Genomic DNA, 16,813 nt, shown 5'->3' on the forward strand with positions numbered 1-16,813 from the left:
AACATGACGGGTGCCACATGTGGAGCCGAATCTGCTCACCCTTCCGGAGCACCTAGGACCACTCTCATTTTTTGTGGGGTTTGTGTTGTTCAGTCTTTAGTTTTATATGTTGTGTTTTGTGTACTGGTGTTTATTTGTCTTTTCCTTATAAGCCATGGCGTTGTCAGTTTATTTTTGACCTTTCAGTTTGAATGTCCCTGTGGTATCCTTCGCCTTTCTTTCACATAAATCAACTAATGGCAGCAGTTGATATGATAAACATTTTTGTCCAAATTATTCATAATGTAAACGTTTAAAATGAATCCACACGATGACATTTATTATGCATGATTCATGCAATCAATTAGAAATTATGCAATAAATGCATCTGTTTTATATTTGACGTCAAATATGAATGCTTTCTACAATTTGAACTCTTTTCAAATTTCATTTTACCAGTCCAGCATTTTTCGCCATACTGTAGAAGACGCTGTCTTTGTTTTGTAGTAAATTGGTGGGGGAATCAAACTCCTTTATTCTTCCAGTTTCAAGTACCATAACTCTGGAATAATCAAATACATGAACATGTAAAGATTCAATATGACAATAATATAAAAGCAACTTTTGTAAATGCGCTTGACTAAATCAAGTAGCCATTTTATCTTAAAGTCAAAACTAAAGTAACTACCATAAATATAATGCCATCATAACAGGAAAAGAAGAATAGTACGAGGAATATCTGATAAAACAAATCGTGAAGAAATAAGTTTAAACACATCTGATTACAGGTTTTTTTTTTACAGAAAGAGCCTACACTCGACTGAACCATTAAAAGAATTATAAAACTTATAAAATACCAGTTTTGAAATGACACTTATTTACGTTGTTTATGGATGTTAAACCGTTTGTCAAGGGATAACGGTGACAACGGTATATACAGTGGTTAATGCTTCATCGAAAATGACTTGCATTTGCAAATACTAGATTGTTGTGTTAATTTTGTTTATTAACGGAACATTATATTCTATTCTGACCCTCAGGAATGTATTCATTAGTTTTTATACATTTATTTTAAGGCGAAGCTTTCCATAGTTATAGCAAAATTGGTATAGTGTCTGAAAAGTTCAAATTTATTAATCAATCGAACAAAAGAATTAAGGTTGTGTATCATTTGGACAAAGGTAATCTTTAAAGCTTTGTTTAAGAGCTTTTTAAGGTTCATACTCTCAACTGGTTAACATTTGTGGCTTTCAAATATTTGTGTTTACTTAATACCATGAATCAAGTGTATAGGTAAGACATGTGTCAGGTGCACGTAACACAGTATCAAACGATACGATTGAAGATCAGTTACATATTAAGTATAACAGTTTTTTTTTTCATTTCATAAAACTTTCATAATAGAATTTAAATTAATTTCTACTGTATTGACAATCAAAAAATTTAGTTATCATCCTGCAACTTCTCATATCGCTTCGAGCTGATGTATGCATATTAAAAGTGAACAATCAATGGGCATCCTTATAAATTCCTCACCTGGTGTAATCCATAATTGTGTTTAATCTGTGAGCTATGGTCAATACTGTACAATCAGCAAACTCTGTTCTAATTGTGTTTTGTATAAGTTCATCTGTTTTTAAATCAACGGCAGCAGTTGCTTCATCTAGCACCAAGATTTTTGTCTTCCGTAGTAAGGCTCTTGCCAAGCACACCAACTGGCGCTGACCAACACTGTAACATGTGTTAATGAAACAAGGTAGTATCATGTAAAGGCAATATATAATGAACATTAAGACTTAATAGAATATTTCTTTAACTTTTGACGAAATTTTAAACATCCGCTTATCAATTACGCCTGTAGAAAGTATAAGGCATTTGATTCATGTTTGTTTTCAAGTAAACACTGTTCCAACATTGAAAGATTACTGTTGTCGTACCTTAGGTTTTTCCCGCCTTCAGAACATTGGTGATCCATACCGTCTTCCAGTCCTTGGACGAAATCTTTTAAATGGGCATGTTCTAGTGCTCTCCAAATGTTTTCAGTCGAGAAAACGTCAAACGGGTCCAAATTCATCCTGATGCTTCCACAGAAAAGAACTGGATCCTATGTATAAATAGATAACGGGAATAATATGATGTCCATATCATTAAATAAATGAACATGTTCTTGGCAGGAAATTCATAAGGTATGCCTACGGAAAACGTCAAGATAATCGTTGTGATTATGGAAACAACAGTTTATGAATTTTCTCCGCTCGAAGCTTGTATTTTTTTTTATTTTTCTTAATTGAACTTCATCAGGAAATATCAAAGTCTAAATTTAAAAACTTACAAAACAATTAACCTCAAAGGAGCTCGAGAAGCTTTTATGAATTAAAGAAATTTAAAAAGAAAAGTCACATCCATATGAGGTCTGCTTTGCCTGAGAGATTCTAACCACAAGTTTCTTTCTAATTTAGTTTTTTAGGAAATAATTTAACAAATGTTTATCAGAAATCATATCATGCATATCTGTAGTGGAACGCTGGCTACTGAGAGGAGTAATATGAAAGTTGAAATTATGATTATGGATCATCAGATGATTCCTGGTCTTATTTATAATAAACTCTCACCTGTGGTATGATTGTGATCTTTGATCTTAAATCGTGAAGCCCAATTGTGGAAATATCGACACCATCGATAATTATATTGCCTTGTGCTGGTTCAAGTATTCTAAAGAGGGCCATTGTCAATGACGACTTTCCTGCTCCAGTCCTTCCAACTATCCCAATCTTCAGTCAAGTAAAAATAAAAATATTTTAGAGTAAAAGAAGAATTGACTTTTATACTACAATCGTGTGTAGGATGTTAGGCCAGAAAATGAGTTTTTTTTCAAATCCCAAGCGTGTTGTTGTTTCAAAATTTAAACGTGCATTTTATTCTTAAAAAGTTCATCATAGAAGCCAAGCTTAAACTTTAATATGCTATAAAAGCGTTACGTCTACATTATTCATATCAGCGGCACTCAATTTACAGTTTGAAATGCAAACTAGAATGCAAACATACACTTAACATTATATACATGTAACACTCAATATGCAAATGCAAAACATTGTCAAATTAAATATCATATGCAATCTTAAAATATAAAACCACATTATGAAACAAAGAGGTGGCATTGCAAAGGTTTGATTTATTTCAATTCAAGTCTAGCAAAACATAGGATATTGACACCATATACATGCAACTAGAAATATCTAATAATGACAAAAATGCATACAATAAGCAGTTCCTACCTTTTCACAGGGCAGTATTTTACTGGTTATTCCTTTTAATACTAAATCAAGGTCCTCTCTGTAGCGAACACCATAGTCGTTCATCTCTACACGACCTTCATCTGGCCATGTTGGTTTTGGCTTTGTTTCTTGAATCCTCCATAACGCCTACATATTATCAGATTGTTTGAGATAACTTGTACACAATAACATAATACCACAAAATATATATTAGATAAAATTATTTTTTTCACAAGAAAATATTTGAAGAGAAATGGTTGCTTTTACTGATAGAAATCCTTAATATATCATCTAATTTCATATGTTTGTAAGTTTGTGTATGTGTTTAATATTTAATCAATAAAACATGGATTGCAGACAGCAACCAACGACGGCAACTTGGTAGCAGATCCCAGTGTTGAGTCAGGCATTTAAACATTTGTCGCAGTTTATTAATACTTGGGTACTCAATCCTCTCCAAATCAGGAATACTAGTATGACAGTCAAATATGAGAAATGAACTGTAAAAGTCAGCTGAAAACAGCTTGACCATATCGATACGAAATACAACAATCACCAACATGAAAGACAAAAGAAACACAGTATTATAAATCTTATCTTTTGGTCTTTTTAGTTTTTTGGCATGTCGTTTTCAGTCTATTTTCGACTTTTTAATGTCCCTTTGGTATCGTTCGCCTCTCTTTGAGAGCACTTCGGCGCAAAATGCAAGTGAAAAGAAGCGTTATGTGATTTAGGTATTCTCATATTGTATTTGAGCCGACATAAAAGCTATACTCTTCTAATGCAATAAGTATAATGTATATACATGTATTTGAAAAAATGTTCATCACATTTTTTTGTTATCTTTCGTTTGTTTTTCAGTTGTCAAAATTTTACAATTACCCCTACAATCACCAACTGAATATGGTTTTTGGGGTAAACATTGAATAAAATGTGAAAGACTATCAATTTATAAACTTACCATTAGTATGCATGCATGTCTAAATATAAACTAATATATATTTCCGCACTCAATTGTATACCTATCAACAAAATTATTTTTATTTACTTCTGTACGTTATTTTCTTTGGCGGTATTGTGTCTAAGGTTATGGTTGTCTTTCTGATATTGTTTTACAACTAACACCCTTACTTTATTTTTTTTGTATTGAAATTGTGTCATAGATCAAATGTATTCGTTCAGTGTATGTTCACTTGTTTTGTTAATATGTCTTTTGATTGAGTTAAGCCATTTCAATCTATATTTTATAGTGTGTCTTTCTATGTTGTGATGTAAAACTATTGTTTCAGGTTGTGTGAAGGTTGGCGCCTATTAACACGTTTAAACCAGCTGCATGTGTTTGTACCTGTCCTAAATCAGGAACCTGATGTTCAGTGGTTGTCGTTTGTTGATGTGGTTCTAAAGTGTTTCTCGTTTCTCGTTTTTTTTTATTTAGATTATACCGTTGGTTTTCCTGTTTGAATGGTTTTGGAATGTAATTTCCAGAATAAGAAATAAATTTCAAGAACTATCAAAGCGGTTTGTGTTTGTACCGGCCGACAAAGCAGCCAGCAATGTGGTGGTGGTATGCCGTAAATACTACACGGACGTTCTTAAGAATGAAATTTTAAATTCTTCCACATTCAATTCCGTGCGCTCCACAGAGAGACATATAGTAAACATACACATCATAACCACATCATAGCTTAAGGCTTCTTCTGAACATTTGAAGGTCCCTACTATGTATTGGTTACCTAAACTACACAAAAAACCAGTAAAATATCGTTTCATCTCGGCCTCTAGTAAGTGTTCTACAACTAATCTTTCAGTGCTTTTAACAAGTTCCTTAACTACTATCAAAGAACTTATCATAAACTATTGTAATAAAATATATGAAAATACTAGTAATGGAATTAACTATTTTTGGAGTGTAAAAAATTCTTTGGATGTTTTAGATAAATTACATGCTTTCGATGGTCCTTTCGATTCTGTTGACAGTTTTGACTTTTCTACTCTTTAAACAAAAGTTTTCCTATTTAATTGAATGGTCGTTTGGTAAATCTGAATGCAAATATATTTGGTGCAACTCATTTAAAGCCTTCTTCTCTAATGAGAAATGTAGATATGCTAGATATACTTACTGGAGGTGTGATGAGATGTTTGAAGCTGTTAATTTTCTCCTTGATAATATTTATGTACGTTTCGGCAACACAATTTATCGACAGGTTGTAGGTATTCGAATGGGCACTAATTGCGCCCCTTTAATAACAGACTTGTTTTTGTACTGTTATGAAGCATAGTTTATGACCAAACTCAGTAAAGACCCGTCTAAATTGCATTTAATTGATAAATGCAACAACACTTACCGTTATCTTGATGAAATTTTACGTTCTATAATCAAGAATTTTCTAAATATACTGCCAAAATTTACCAAAAGGAACTTACTTTAAATAAATCAAATTTAAACGGTAATAACTGTCCTTTCCTAGATTTAGATATATCGGTTTTACACGGGAAACTCCACACTAAATTTACGACAAAAGGGACGATTTTTCGTTTCCTATGTTAATTTTCCCTTTTTGGATTGTGATGTTCCTTTGGCACCATATTACGGTGTTTATATTTCACAACTCGTTCGCTATGCCCGTGTCTGTTGTGACGTTTTTGATTTTAACGAACGTAATCTATGTATTACTGGTAAATTATTAAGCCAGGGATTTCGTTATCACAAAGTATTTAATATCTTTACTAAATTCTTCCAGAGATATAAAGATTTGGTTTTGAAGTTTGGTTGTACCTGTAGAAAACTTATTTCAAACGGGATAGCACATCCTCATTTTTACGGAGATGTTGTTTACAGTACCCAAGAGTTTAGAAACGATCCTGGTAAACTTATCGATCCTTTAAATAAACTTATTCTAAAAGGTTACCAATTCAACACTGTAATTAGATCTTTGAATATTGTTTTTATTGGTATTAATATTGATTTTGTTATCAGTAAATTAAAAGCAAACTAAATATTGTTGTTATATACATATACACATTCATGGACCACAATCTGTCGATACCTGTATCTTGGCATTGCACAAGGTCATGTTTAAATTATTTGACTTTTTATGACGTCTTTACACTAAATCCATTGTATGCTGGATGTGAACTGATTGATAATTTAGTCTTACATGCATGATTTTTTTTATTAATTGTTAGTGACTTTGAACTAGCTGTCCGTAACTACGAGTACTCTCAGATCTGTACTTAGTGTTTTTTTTGTTGTTGTTGGGATATACAAGTACCCGCCCTGCAGGCACGCTTTGTTGAATCAACGTTGAATCTTTGTTGATTTTAGGTTATACATTGATCAACAAATATTCAACATTGATTCAACGTTGACAATTCAACGTTGAAATTAGAACATTGTTTCAACGTTGAATTAACATTGTGTTGAAACACCAATATTGAACAAACGTTGGCTAAACAATAGATGATCATATATAAAACCCAGTAGTTGTGGATACCAGAATTGTCAAAAAAGAAGTATTGGGCACATCACAATTCTTTTTAAATTGACAACGATATTCACATGAAATAGAATATTCAGTAGATTTATCACTAATTGTCGTGGTGATAATAGAATAATATATAAAACAATCGCAGTGTATATCAGCATAAATTAATCATGAACTTTGCACACCATATAATAGAAATTCCCAAATTTCACCCACCCCAAAACATAATAAATTAATAGAACCAGCTTGCATACAGAATCATACAGTAAATATAAATATTTGTGAATAACCCCTTCCCCTAAAAATATGCCCCCTTTTTCCGTGGCTGCTGATGTCAAATATCTTGTTTTCATTCCCTTTTTTCTATTCTTTTTAACAATCTAAAGAGAAAGACGTATATATCAGTTCATAAACAAAGGTTGATAACTTGTAATATAAACAACCGATAGATCTATTAGAATAGTGATTTTTAAATTTTCGCGGCATTTTTTACATTTCTATTTTAAGACAAATTCAGATATGCGCATGCGCAGTTGTTTTTGTTGCCAAAGTTTGAATATCCGCTTTCGAGCCCACAAGGTGATTCTACAGAGTTTTTATTAAATCTTTCCTGTATACAGCTTTTATATTTTATCGTAAGTATATATAAATTGTTGTGATTACAGTAAATACAGTATCGTATTTTAGAAATGTGAGCATATCAAGTTGTTATGAAAACTGTACTGAAAAGTTGAAATTTTACACGAGGAAAAGGGGGATGTTTAGCATGTTACCATTCACGATTTACCTTGCAACGTCTTATGAATTTTTATCGTTGACTATTTGAATTCATCATATGATTGAATCAAAAGTAAAAAGAAATTTTATCTTTATTTACCTGTTCAATTCAGTTACACGAAATCTCACAAAAAGGGGGGCTTGAGTTGTTTACAAAATTGGGATGGAAAGGTCAGAAGCTATATGGCTCAGCAAGTTGGACCTTTAATATTTTACTGTCAAAATTGAAGTAGTGTTTTGACAAGGTAATCAAAGATGAAGGGTACATCGTATGAGGGTGGTAAAGAAATATTTGCATGCAACGTATTTGGCCTTTTTATTTCTCGTTTTCTTGTCTTTGGTTCGACATGCAATATTTGTGTTTCCCCTTATTTATTTTCCGTGTTTCGTGTTGGTACTCTTAATTTCTCGTGCTTGTCCCACATTTGATAAAAAAAGTAAACCGGGACTAAATTCCAAGTCAGTCTGCATTTTTAAATTATGTGTTCCCAGGATATCATGGATATTAATTGCTATCAAGTTATAAATAATTTTTTTTTCAAATCGGATGCAACTAGCAGACGCGAAAAGGTGACCGCAGGGTCGTCGTGTCCATTATCATGACTGTGTGAACTCCAAGAACGACTGAGTAATAACTGCTAGTACTTTTTCCGTAACATTTACGATTTTATTTCTCGTGCTTCGTTTATCCCAATTTTTATTTTCCGTGCGACGTTTGGGGATTTTTATTTCACGTGTTTTCGTGTTAAGAACCCCCCTTTACAACCCTTGTATATGTCAATCAGACAGATATCCATGCAGCAGCACAAGTAATACAGAAAAAGACATTTTGGCGTTAATATTGATTCACTTATAGGGTCTTTGCATCGGCACTAAACACATTTATTAAAAAACCAGTTGTTGGCATGACACGGGTTATGTTCTTCTCATATATGTTATGATGGTATGATACTAAACCCCTAACGGGAAGGATTGTGTCTGATATTCATATGATGAAGACATAATCTTTCAATCAGTTTAATTGAAGTCTGGAGCTGGCATGTCAGTTAACTGCTAGTAGTCTGTTGTTATATATGTATTATTGTCATTTTGTTTATTTTCTTTGGTTACATCTTCTGACATCAGACTCGGACTTCTCTTGAACTGAATTTTAATGTGCTTATTGTTATGCGTTTACTTTTCTACATTGGCTAGAGGTATAGGGGGAGGGTTGAGATCTCATAAACATGTTTAACCCCGCCGCATTTTTGCGCCTGTCCCAAGTCAGGAGCCTCTAGCCTTTGTCAGTCTTGTATTATTTTTAATTTTAGTTTCTTGTGTACAATTTGAAGTTTAGTATGGCGTTCATTATCACTGAACTAGTATATATATTTGTTAAGGGGCCAGCTGAAGGACGCCTCCGGGTGCGGGAATTTCTCGCTGCATTGAAGACCTGTTGGTGACCTTCTGCTGTTGTCTGTTCTATGGTCGGGTTGTTGTCTCTTTGACACATTCCCCATTTCCATTCTCAATTTTATATGTGGATAAACCTTCAATTTGTTCAAGTTAAAATGTAGTATTTAGGATTTTCTTGCAGATTATACCTTCTGGTCTATATAAAAGGAAATGTAGTTGAGATTTAGATGGAAGTTTAACTTTCATTTAGTTTTCATGAGTTCTTATGCTTTTGATTTATACTTTAAATATCATCATTATGAAGTTATTAATAGTTAAATGTGTTGAACAGTATTAAACTTGACAATGTTATAACTTTTGATTTTGTAGATGTCATCATGAAGACCTATGGAACAAGTGTCTGACCAAACAACAACCTTTCTAAAATGGGCTCCAAAAAGACAGGGTGGGAAAAGAAAGAAGTTGAAGTTTTCACTATTAATAAATAAATTTATTTTTATTTTATCGTATTGAATATTTCTCTATAATCAGTGGTTGGACATTAGAATACATGGAGTAGGAACAGCAAAATTTGTTTTATATTTTGATCACTCAGATATTTAGAATAGACATTGGGCAAAAACTATGTGTATTAAGGGTTGTGTGCTTTCAAAAATTAGGATAGATCAATATTTCTCTATGATAATTTGTGTTTTTATATGCATATCGTTAAATGTTAAAAAAATCTTGGGGGTTAAATTATGGTTCGTAGGAAAGCCCTAAACACACATATTTGTTATTCAGTTGATTGGTTGTTGACATCATGGTCAAGCCATGCTCTTATCACAAGAATGTGGTCTCTCAATTTTATTGTTGAAAATTCTTCTATGAGTAATTGACAGTCAATGGTATATATTCAAAGTTTTAATGGTTGCCTATTGTTAACAATACAATCATCGACCAAAGAACATTATTTATATATCTTTGGGTCACCATACAGTCTTCAACAATGAGCAAAAGATCACATCATGTCAAATATGACCAGGCAATGATATTATTTAAAGTTCATCAATTTTTTTCTGAGATTAATTTTTATATTTTGGTCTGATGGAGCAGTTATTGGATAAAGTTTCCTGCGGCAAAATGTTGCTATGACATTTAGCATGTAGAGGGCCTTGAGAAGACACTAGCTTGAATATTGCTACAGTATAAAATTATGGAATGCAACACATAGAAAATACAGGATGAATGAAACTTAAGTTTTAGGTGGAAACACAGTTGAACACAACCACTAACCAATTTTGATTCCATGTTGAATATAGTATTCACCCTGAATTCAATCTGAATTCAAGGTGAGTTATTGGTTTAAACAATGTTGAAGCAACCATTATTCAATATTGATTCAAAGTTGAATATCAACGTTGATTCAACGTAGGATTTCAACGTTGATACAAATTTGCAAAATCTAATAATAATTCAACATTGATTCAACATAGAAAATAAACATTGATTCAATGTTAAATCAACGTTGTGTGCCTGCTAGGCGGCCACGTCCACTCTGTGTTTTTGTTAGATGTATTTCTATTTGTATTCATCTGATGAGTTAAGCCTTTTTCAACTGATTTTTATAGTTCGTTCTTATGTTGTACTGTTACACCACTGTACCAGGTTAGGGGGAGGGTTGAGATCCCGCTTTCATGTTTAACCCCATCATATTCTGTTTGTATAAGTCAGGAGCCTGTAATTCAGTAGTTGTCGTTTGTTGATGTGTTACATATTTGTTTTTTGTTCATTTTTTGTACATAAATTAGGCCGTTAGTTTTTCTCGTTTTAATTGATTTACATTTGTTATTTCGGGACCTTTTATAGCTGACTATGCGATATGGGCTTTGCTCATTGTTGAAGGCCGTACGGTGACCTATAGTTAATTTCTGTGTCAATTGGTCTCTTGTGGAGAGTTGTGTCATTGGCAATCATACCACACCTTCTTTTTTATATTTGATGGGTTTTTTTTACAAATTGTGACTTGGTTGAAGGGTTGTCTCATTGGCACTCATACCACATCTTCTTATATCTAAAAATCAAATATCAACTGCTCACTACCCATGCTACCGTATAATTCAAATATTTATTGATAATAAATCACGATCATATTGTTTATAGTGGAGACCAGAATCTGTCAAACGCATTTGCTCTTTTATTTTTGTTTGCAATTTAAAACTCATTAGATTGGTATGGTTTTATTCTGAATTTAAGTCCTAGTGCATGTGGTTTTAAGCAATAATAATTAGCAAAGATATAAACAAACTCTAAATAAATTCCAACAAACTTTCTGTCTTACTGATGCTGAATTGCTCATCAAATGATTAAATTGTCTGTAAAAATGACAACCAAAATTTGTAGGTAACGTTACAATAATAAAATGTTTGGTTGTTTTTTTTTTGTGGTGTTTGATCCAATATCCATGCAATGTGGTAGTCCTACGTTGGTAGTGTTAACGTTTATTCAACAAAGAGTTTATTAGATGATGCCTGTATCGTAGGAAATCGTATATTATTTGGAAATATAAAAATGTCAAATTTAATTATTTTAAGAGTCACATTATCAAATAGAAAGTGATACGAAATATTTTTCATCACTAGTTGGTAGAATGTTATGGGCAATATGTGCATTGGATGACCAGGGCTATGTAACCACAATCCTGTCCTTTTTCCTCGAATGGGACATCACAAAATCCGACTTATCATCAGATTTGGCCTCACATTAGCAACACGAAGGATATTTCATATGGAATATGATCTGTTTATCCTTCTGCGGCTGCTGATGTTATCCCCAGTTAGGTAGGGATCCATGGTGTTGTGTCTTGAGTTTTCTGTGTATTTTTTTTACTGCTGTGTGTTTCGAATTTATAATAAAATCATATAATACATCCTCTAATGTCAGCTTGAGAGTATCATCATTTTAGATTGTTTCTAATTTCAATTGTTACGATTTCATACCCCCTGTGATGCTGTTAAATTGGACCGATAAAAAGTAACTGCCGAAATTTTTTTTTTAATTTATTTATTAAACTTTTTATTAACGTCTTTGTGAGAATTATTTGCAAGTATGTTTGATTGTTTTAATTCAGTTGTGTTGTATGTCTGTGAGGTTTGTTTACGCAGATTAGGTTCCTTGATCCAATTATTGTCCCATTGTCACATTAAACACTTATGTTTGTTTTGGGCGGTCTCCCAATATTGTCAAAAAAGCGGAGCTATAAATAACAGTTTAACAGATGAGAGCAATAAAACACAGCTTAACCTTTTTTCTTCGGAATATGCTGGTAGCAAGACCGGACGCTGACATATTGGTTTTCCAGTTGTTCGTTGATATAGCCTTTAGTTTGATTCTTTCATTTTTTTATAGACTTCCCCTTAGTCATAACAGTCCTTATTTGATTCATTTCATATTTTGAAGGTTTGTTTATTAATATTACTATCATTTTACTACTTGACAGTTTCATGATATTTGTCATATTTTTATTGACCATATTAATAACTTTTCATTCTCATGGAACTCAACTGTGCTTCTCTTCTTGCCAACTTGTTTCTTCATACATACGAGGCTCACTTCATCGATAAGCTTGAAATATTGAACATTGTAAATACGTTAGTGACACATCTCCATTAATCCCGATAGGGAGTGTACACGGATTCCACTGTACCCTCGCAGCTCTCGAGGGATCTACGTACATACATACATACATACATAAGCTTCATAAGTAGAATTATAAGATGCACGCAAGTACCCGTTAACTGACATTGTAGTAGAATAGAGAATGTACACGAGGAATGTGTCAAAGAGACAATAACCTGACCACAGAGCAGACAACAGTTTAAGGCCAACAATCAACGCCATTAATCCTTCTATCACATGTGCCAATTAATTCGTTGCTCTGCAAGAGATTCCCAAGCCTTCGAGGGCAATCTGATATTGGAACTCTGCCATAGGTTTACATGTTTTCGATGCCAATCTGACATTGTTATATCGCAACATATCTACATGTCCACGATGTCATTCTGACAAAGTTACTTACTTTAATTTACATCATCTAAAGACTAAATGAGTTTTTTTTCTAATATATTCAGGAAAAGAAAGCATCAGTTGGAATCAGAATGATTTAATGTATTGTATTTACCAAGGTTTTATCTACTATTTAACAAAGTAACAGCCTATTCATAAGAAAGGTACATAGAGACCATCTATCTTTTGGAAGACATTCACCTTTCAAATAGTTGCTGTATTTGCCAAATATACAAACAAACAAACAGAATAAAAAAGCAAATCAAAAATGTAAAAAAAGTGGATATCACCCCTGGTGGTAATCGTGTTACTCAGTCTCTATTTTGTTATGCTGTGCTTTGTAAACTGGTTGTCTTTTAATCGTGTTTTTGTCTTTTTGCAATGGCATTGCCAGTTTGTTTTCGACCTATAAGTTTAACTTTTCCTTTGGTAACTTGCGCATCTTTTTAAGTTGGTATTTTCTACCCGCTATTCAAAAGCAAAAGATATAAGTTTAAGTTTCTGTTCGTAGGTAGGGCAAAATCGTTCTTGGAAAAACAAGAGTGCACACGCTGAAATGTCTCGCCTTCTTTACTAATCATTGATATTATGTTGATAGTCCTAAATATAAAGCTTTATTACAACTGTCACATAAACTTAACATTAACCAAGTAAACTAAACATTGACCAATGAACCATGAAAATGAGGTCAAGGTCAGATGAACCATGCTAGGCAGGCATGTACAGCTAACAATTCTTCCATACAACAAATATAGTTGACCTATTGCTTATAGTTTAAGAAAAACAGACGAAAACACAAAAACTTAACACTGAGCAATGAACCTTGAAAATGAGGTCAAGGTCAAATAAAACCTGCGTGACTGACATATAGATCATAAAATATTTCCATACACCAAATATAGTTGAACTATTGCATATAGTATTAGAAAAAAAGACCAAAACTCAAAAACTTAACTTTGACCACTGAACCATGAAAATGAGGTCAAGGTAAGATGACACCTGCCAGCTAGACATGTACACCTTACAATCATTCCATACACCAAATATAGCTGACCTATTGCATGCAGTATTAGAAAAAAAGACCAAAACTCAAAAACTTAACTTTGACCACTGAACCATGAAAATGAGGTCAAGGTCAGATGACACCTGCCAGCTAGGCATGTACACCTTACAATCATTCCATACACCAAATATAGTAGACCTATTGCATACAGTATAAGAAAAACAGACCAAAACACAAAAACTAAACTATAACCACTGAACCATGAAAATGAGGTCAAGGTCAGATGACACCTGCCAGTTGGACATGTACACCTTACAGTCCTTCCATACACCGAATATACTAGACCTATTGCTTATAGTATCTGAGATATGGACTTGACCACGAAAACTTAACCTTGTTCACTGATCCATGAAATGAGGTCGAGGTCAAGTGAAAACTGTCTGACGGGCATGAGGACCTTGCAAGGTACGCACATACCAAATATAGTTATTCTATTACTTATAATAAGAGAGAATTTAACATTACAAAAAATCTGAACTTTTTTTTCAAGTAGTCACTGAACCATGAAAATGAGGTCAAGGACATTGGACATGTGACTGACTGAAACTTCGTAACATGAGGCATCCATATACAAAGTATGAAGCATCCAGGTCTTCCATCTTCTAAAATATAAAGCTTTTAAGAAGTTAGCTAACGCCGCCGCCGCCGCCGCCGGATCGCTATCCCTATGTCGAGCTTTCTGCGACAAAAGTCGCAGGCTCGACAAAAAACCACTGTGATTCAAACAAAATATTCTCTGAAACTGACATTATTAAGAAGTTTGATGTCTTGATTGACAACATATTTGTCACGTTTGGAGGACGTGTTTTTTCAATCCCATGGAATTCAACTGTAGTCCTCTTCAAGTGATTTGTTCCTTTTTTCATATGAGTCAGACTTCATATAGAAATTTCTTGGGAAAAATGAAAAGTAGTTAGCAGTTGCCGCTATAAAGATGATGTGCTTTCGCTTAATAATTCAAAATTCAAATTTGGTGACTATGTTGAACTCATCTATCCCATCGAACTTATGATAAACGATACATCAGATAAAGTTAAGTCGGCCTTATATCTTGACTTACATCTAGAAATTGACAATGAGGGTCGGTTGAAAACAAAACTTTAAGACAAAAGAGATGATTCCAGCTTCCTAATTGTGAACTTCTAATTTTTATGTAGCAGAATTCCAGCAGCACCTACATACAGAGTATATATCTCTAAGTTGATACGATATTCACGGGCTTGTATTTCCTATCATGTTTTCCTTGATAGAAGGTTACTGCTCACTACATGCACTAGGAAGCTATTAAACTGAGAGTTGCAATTGGTGAAGTTGAAATCGTCCCTCGTAAATTGTACAGACGCCATAACGGGGTGATTGACAGTTATGAAATATCCGATTCACAGATGACAACAGATATGCTCCAAATGTCGTAACTACAATCCCGTCCCCTTTTCCCGGAATGTAACCTACCGAATTGGACTTATCACCGGGTTTGTACTAACATGAGCAACATGACGGGTGCCACATGTGGAGCCGAATCTGCTTACCCTTCCGGAGCACCTAGGACCACTCTCATTTTTTGTGGGGTTTGTGTTGTTCAGTCTTTAGTTTTATATGTTGTGTTTTGTGTACTGGTGTTTATTTGTCTTTTCCTTATAAGCCATGGCGTTGTCAGTTTATTTTTGACCTTTCAGTTTGAATGTCCCTGTGGTATCCTTCGCCTTTCTTTCACATAAATCAACTAATGGCAGCAGTTGATATGATAAACATTTTTGTCCAAATTATTCATAATGTAAACGTTTAAAATGAATCCACACGATGACATTTATTATGCATGATTCATGCAATCAATTAGAAATTATGCAATAAATGCATCTGTTTTATATTTGACGTCAAATATGAATGCTTTCTACAATTTGAACTCTTTTCAAATTTCATTTTACCAGTCCAGCATTTTTCGCCATACTGTAGAAGACGCTGTCTTTGTTCTGTAGTAAATTGGTGGGGGAATCAAACTCCTTTATTCTTCCAGTTTCAAGTACCATAACTCTGGAATAATCAAATACATGAACATGTAAAGATTCAATATGACAATAATATAAAAGCAACTTTTGTAAATGCGCTTGACTAAATCAAGTAGCCATTTTATCTTAAAGTCAAAACTAAAGTAACTACCATAAATATAATGCCATCATAACAGGAAAAGAAGAATAGTACGAGGAATATCTGATAAAACAAATCGTGAAGAAATAAGTTTAAACACATCTGATTACAGGTTTTTTTTTTACAGAAAGAGCCTACACTCGACTGAACCATTAAAAGAATTATAAAACTTATAAAATACCAGTTTTGAAATGACACTTATTTACGTTGTTTATGGATGTTAAACCGTTTGTCAAGGGATAACGGTGACAACGGTATATACAGTGGTTAATGCTTCATCGAAAATGACTTGCATTTGCAAATACTAGATTGTTGTGTTAATTTTGTTTATTAACGGAACATTATATTCTATTCTGACCCTCAGGAATGTATTCATTAGTTTTTATACATTTATTTTAAGGCGAAGCTTTCCATAGTTATAGCAAAATTGGTATAGTGTCTGAAAAGTTCAAATTTATTAATCAATCGAACAAAAGAATTAAGGTTGTGTATCATTTGGACAAAGGTAATCTTTAAAGCTTTGTTTAAGAGCTTTTTAAGGTTCATACTCTCAACTGGTTAACATTTGTGGCTTTCAAATATTTGTGTTTACTTAATACCATGAATCAAGTGTATAGGTAAGACATGTGTCAGGTGCACGTAACACAGTA

The 16,813-nt window shown here is 33.3% G+C and overlaps 1 protein-coding gene and 1 long non-coding RNA gene across 3 annotated transcripts in view; one reads left to right on the forward strand and one right to left on the reverse strand.

Annotated features, from left to right (window-relative positions):
* Positions 1 to 291: 291 nt before the first annotated feature.
* The window catches only part of LOC127709226 (multidrug resistance-associated protein 1-like), a 54,962-nt gene continuing 38,440 nt past the window's right edge, over positions 292 to 16,813 (reverse strand). Inside the window, exons 28-29 of one of the 2 annotated variants that reach the window (XM_052214633.1) lie at positions 1,516 to 1,710; positions 292 to 541 (exon numbers count right to left, since the gene is read on the reverse strand). In XM_052214633.1, the coding sequence (XP_052070593.1) occupies positions 427 to 541; positions 1,516 to 1,710 (310 nt within the window). In that variant the 3' untranslated portion in view covers positions 292 to 426. Of the gene's footprint in view, positions 542 to 1,515; positions 1,711 to 15,799; positions 16,050 to 16,813 lie in introns of those variants that run through there. The other variant, XM_052214632.1, reaches the window with a different exon arrangement.
* LOC127709232 (uncharacterized) lies at positions 7,209 to 9,415 on the forward strand. Its single transcript, XR_007985557.1, has 2 exons — positions 7,209 to 7,374; positions 9,281 to 9,415. It is a non-coding gene; the product is annotated as an uncharacterized LOC127709232 (long non-coding RNA).

The sequence above is a fragment of the Mytilus californianus genome, unplaced genomic scaffold (assembly GCF_021869535.1).
Source record: "Mytilus californianus isolate M0D057914Y unplaced genomic scaffold, xbMytCali1.0.p SCAF_7, whole genome shotgun sequence".
NCBI lineage: Eukaryota > Metazoa > Mollusca > Bivalvia > Mytilida > Mytilidae > Mytilus > Mytilus californianus.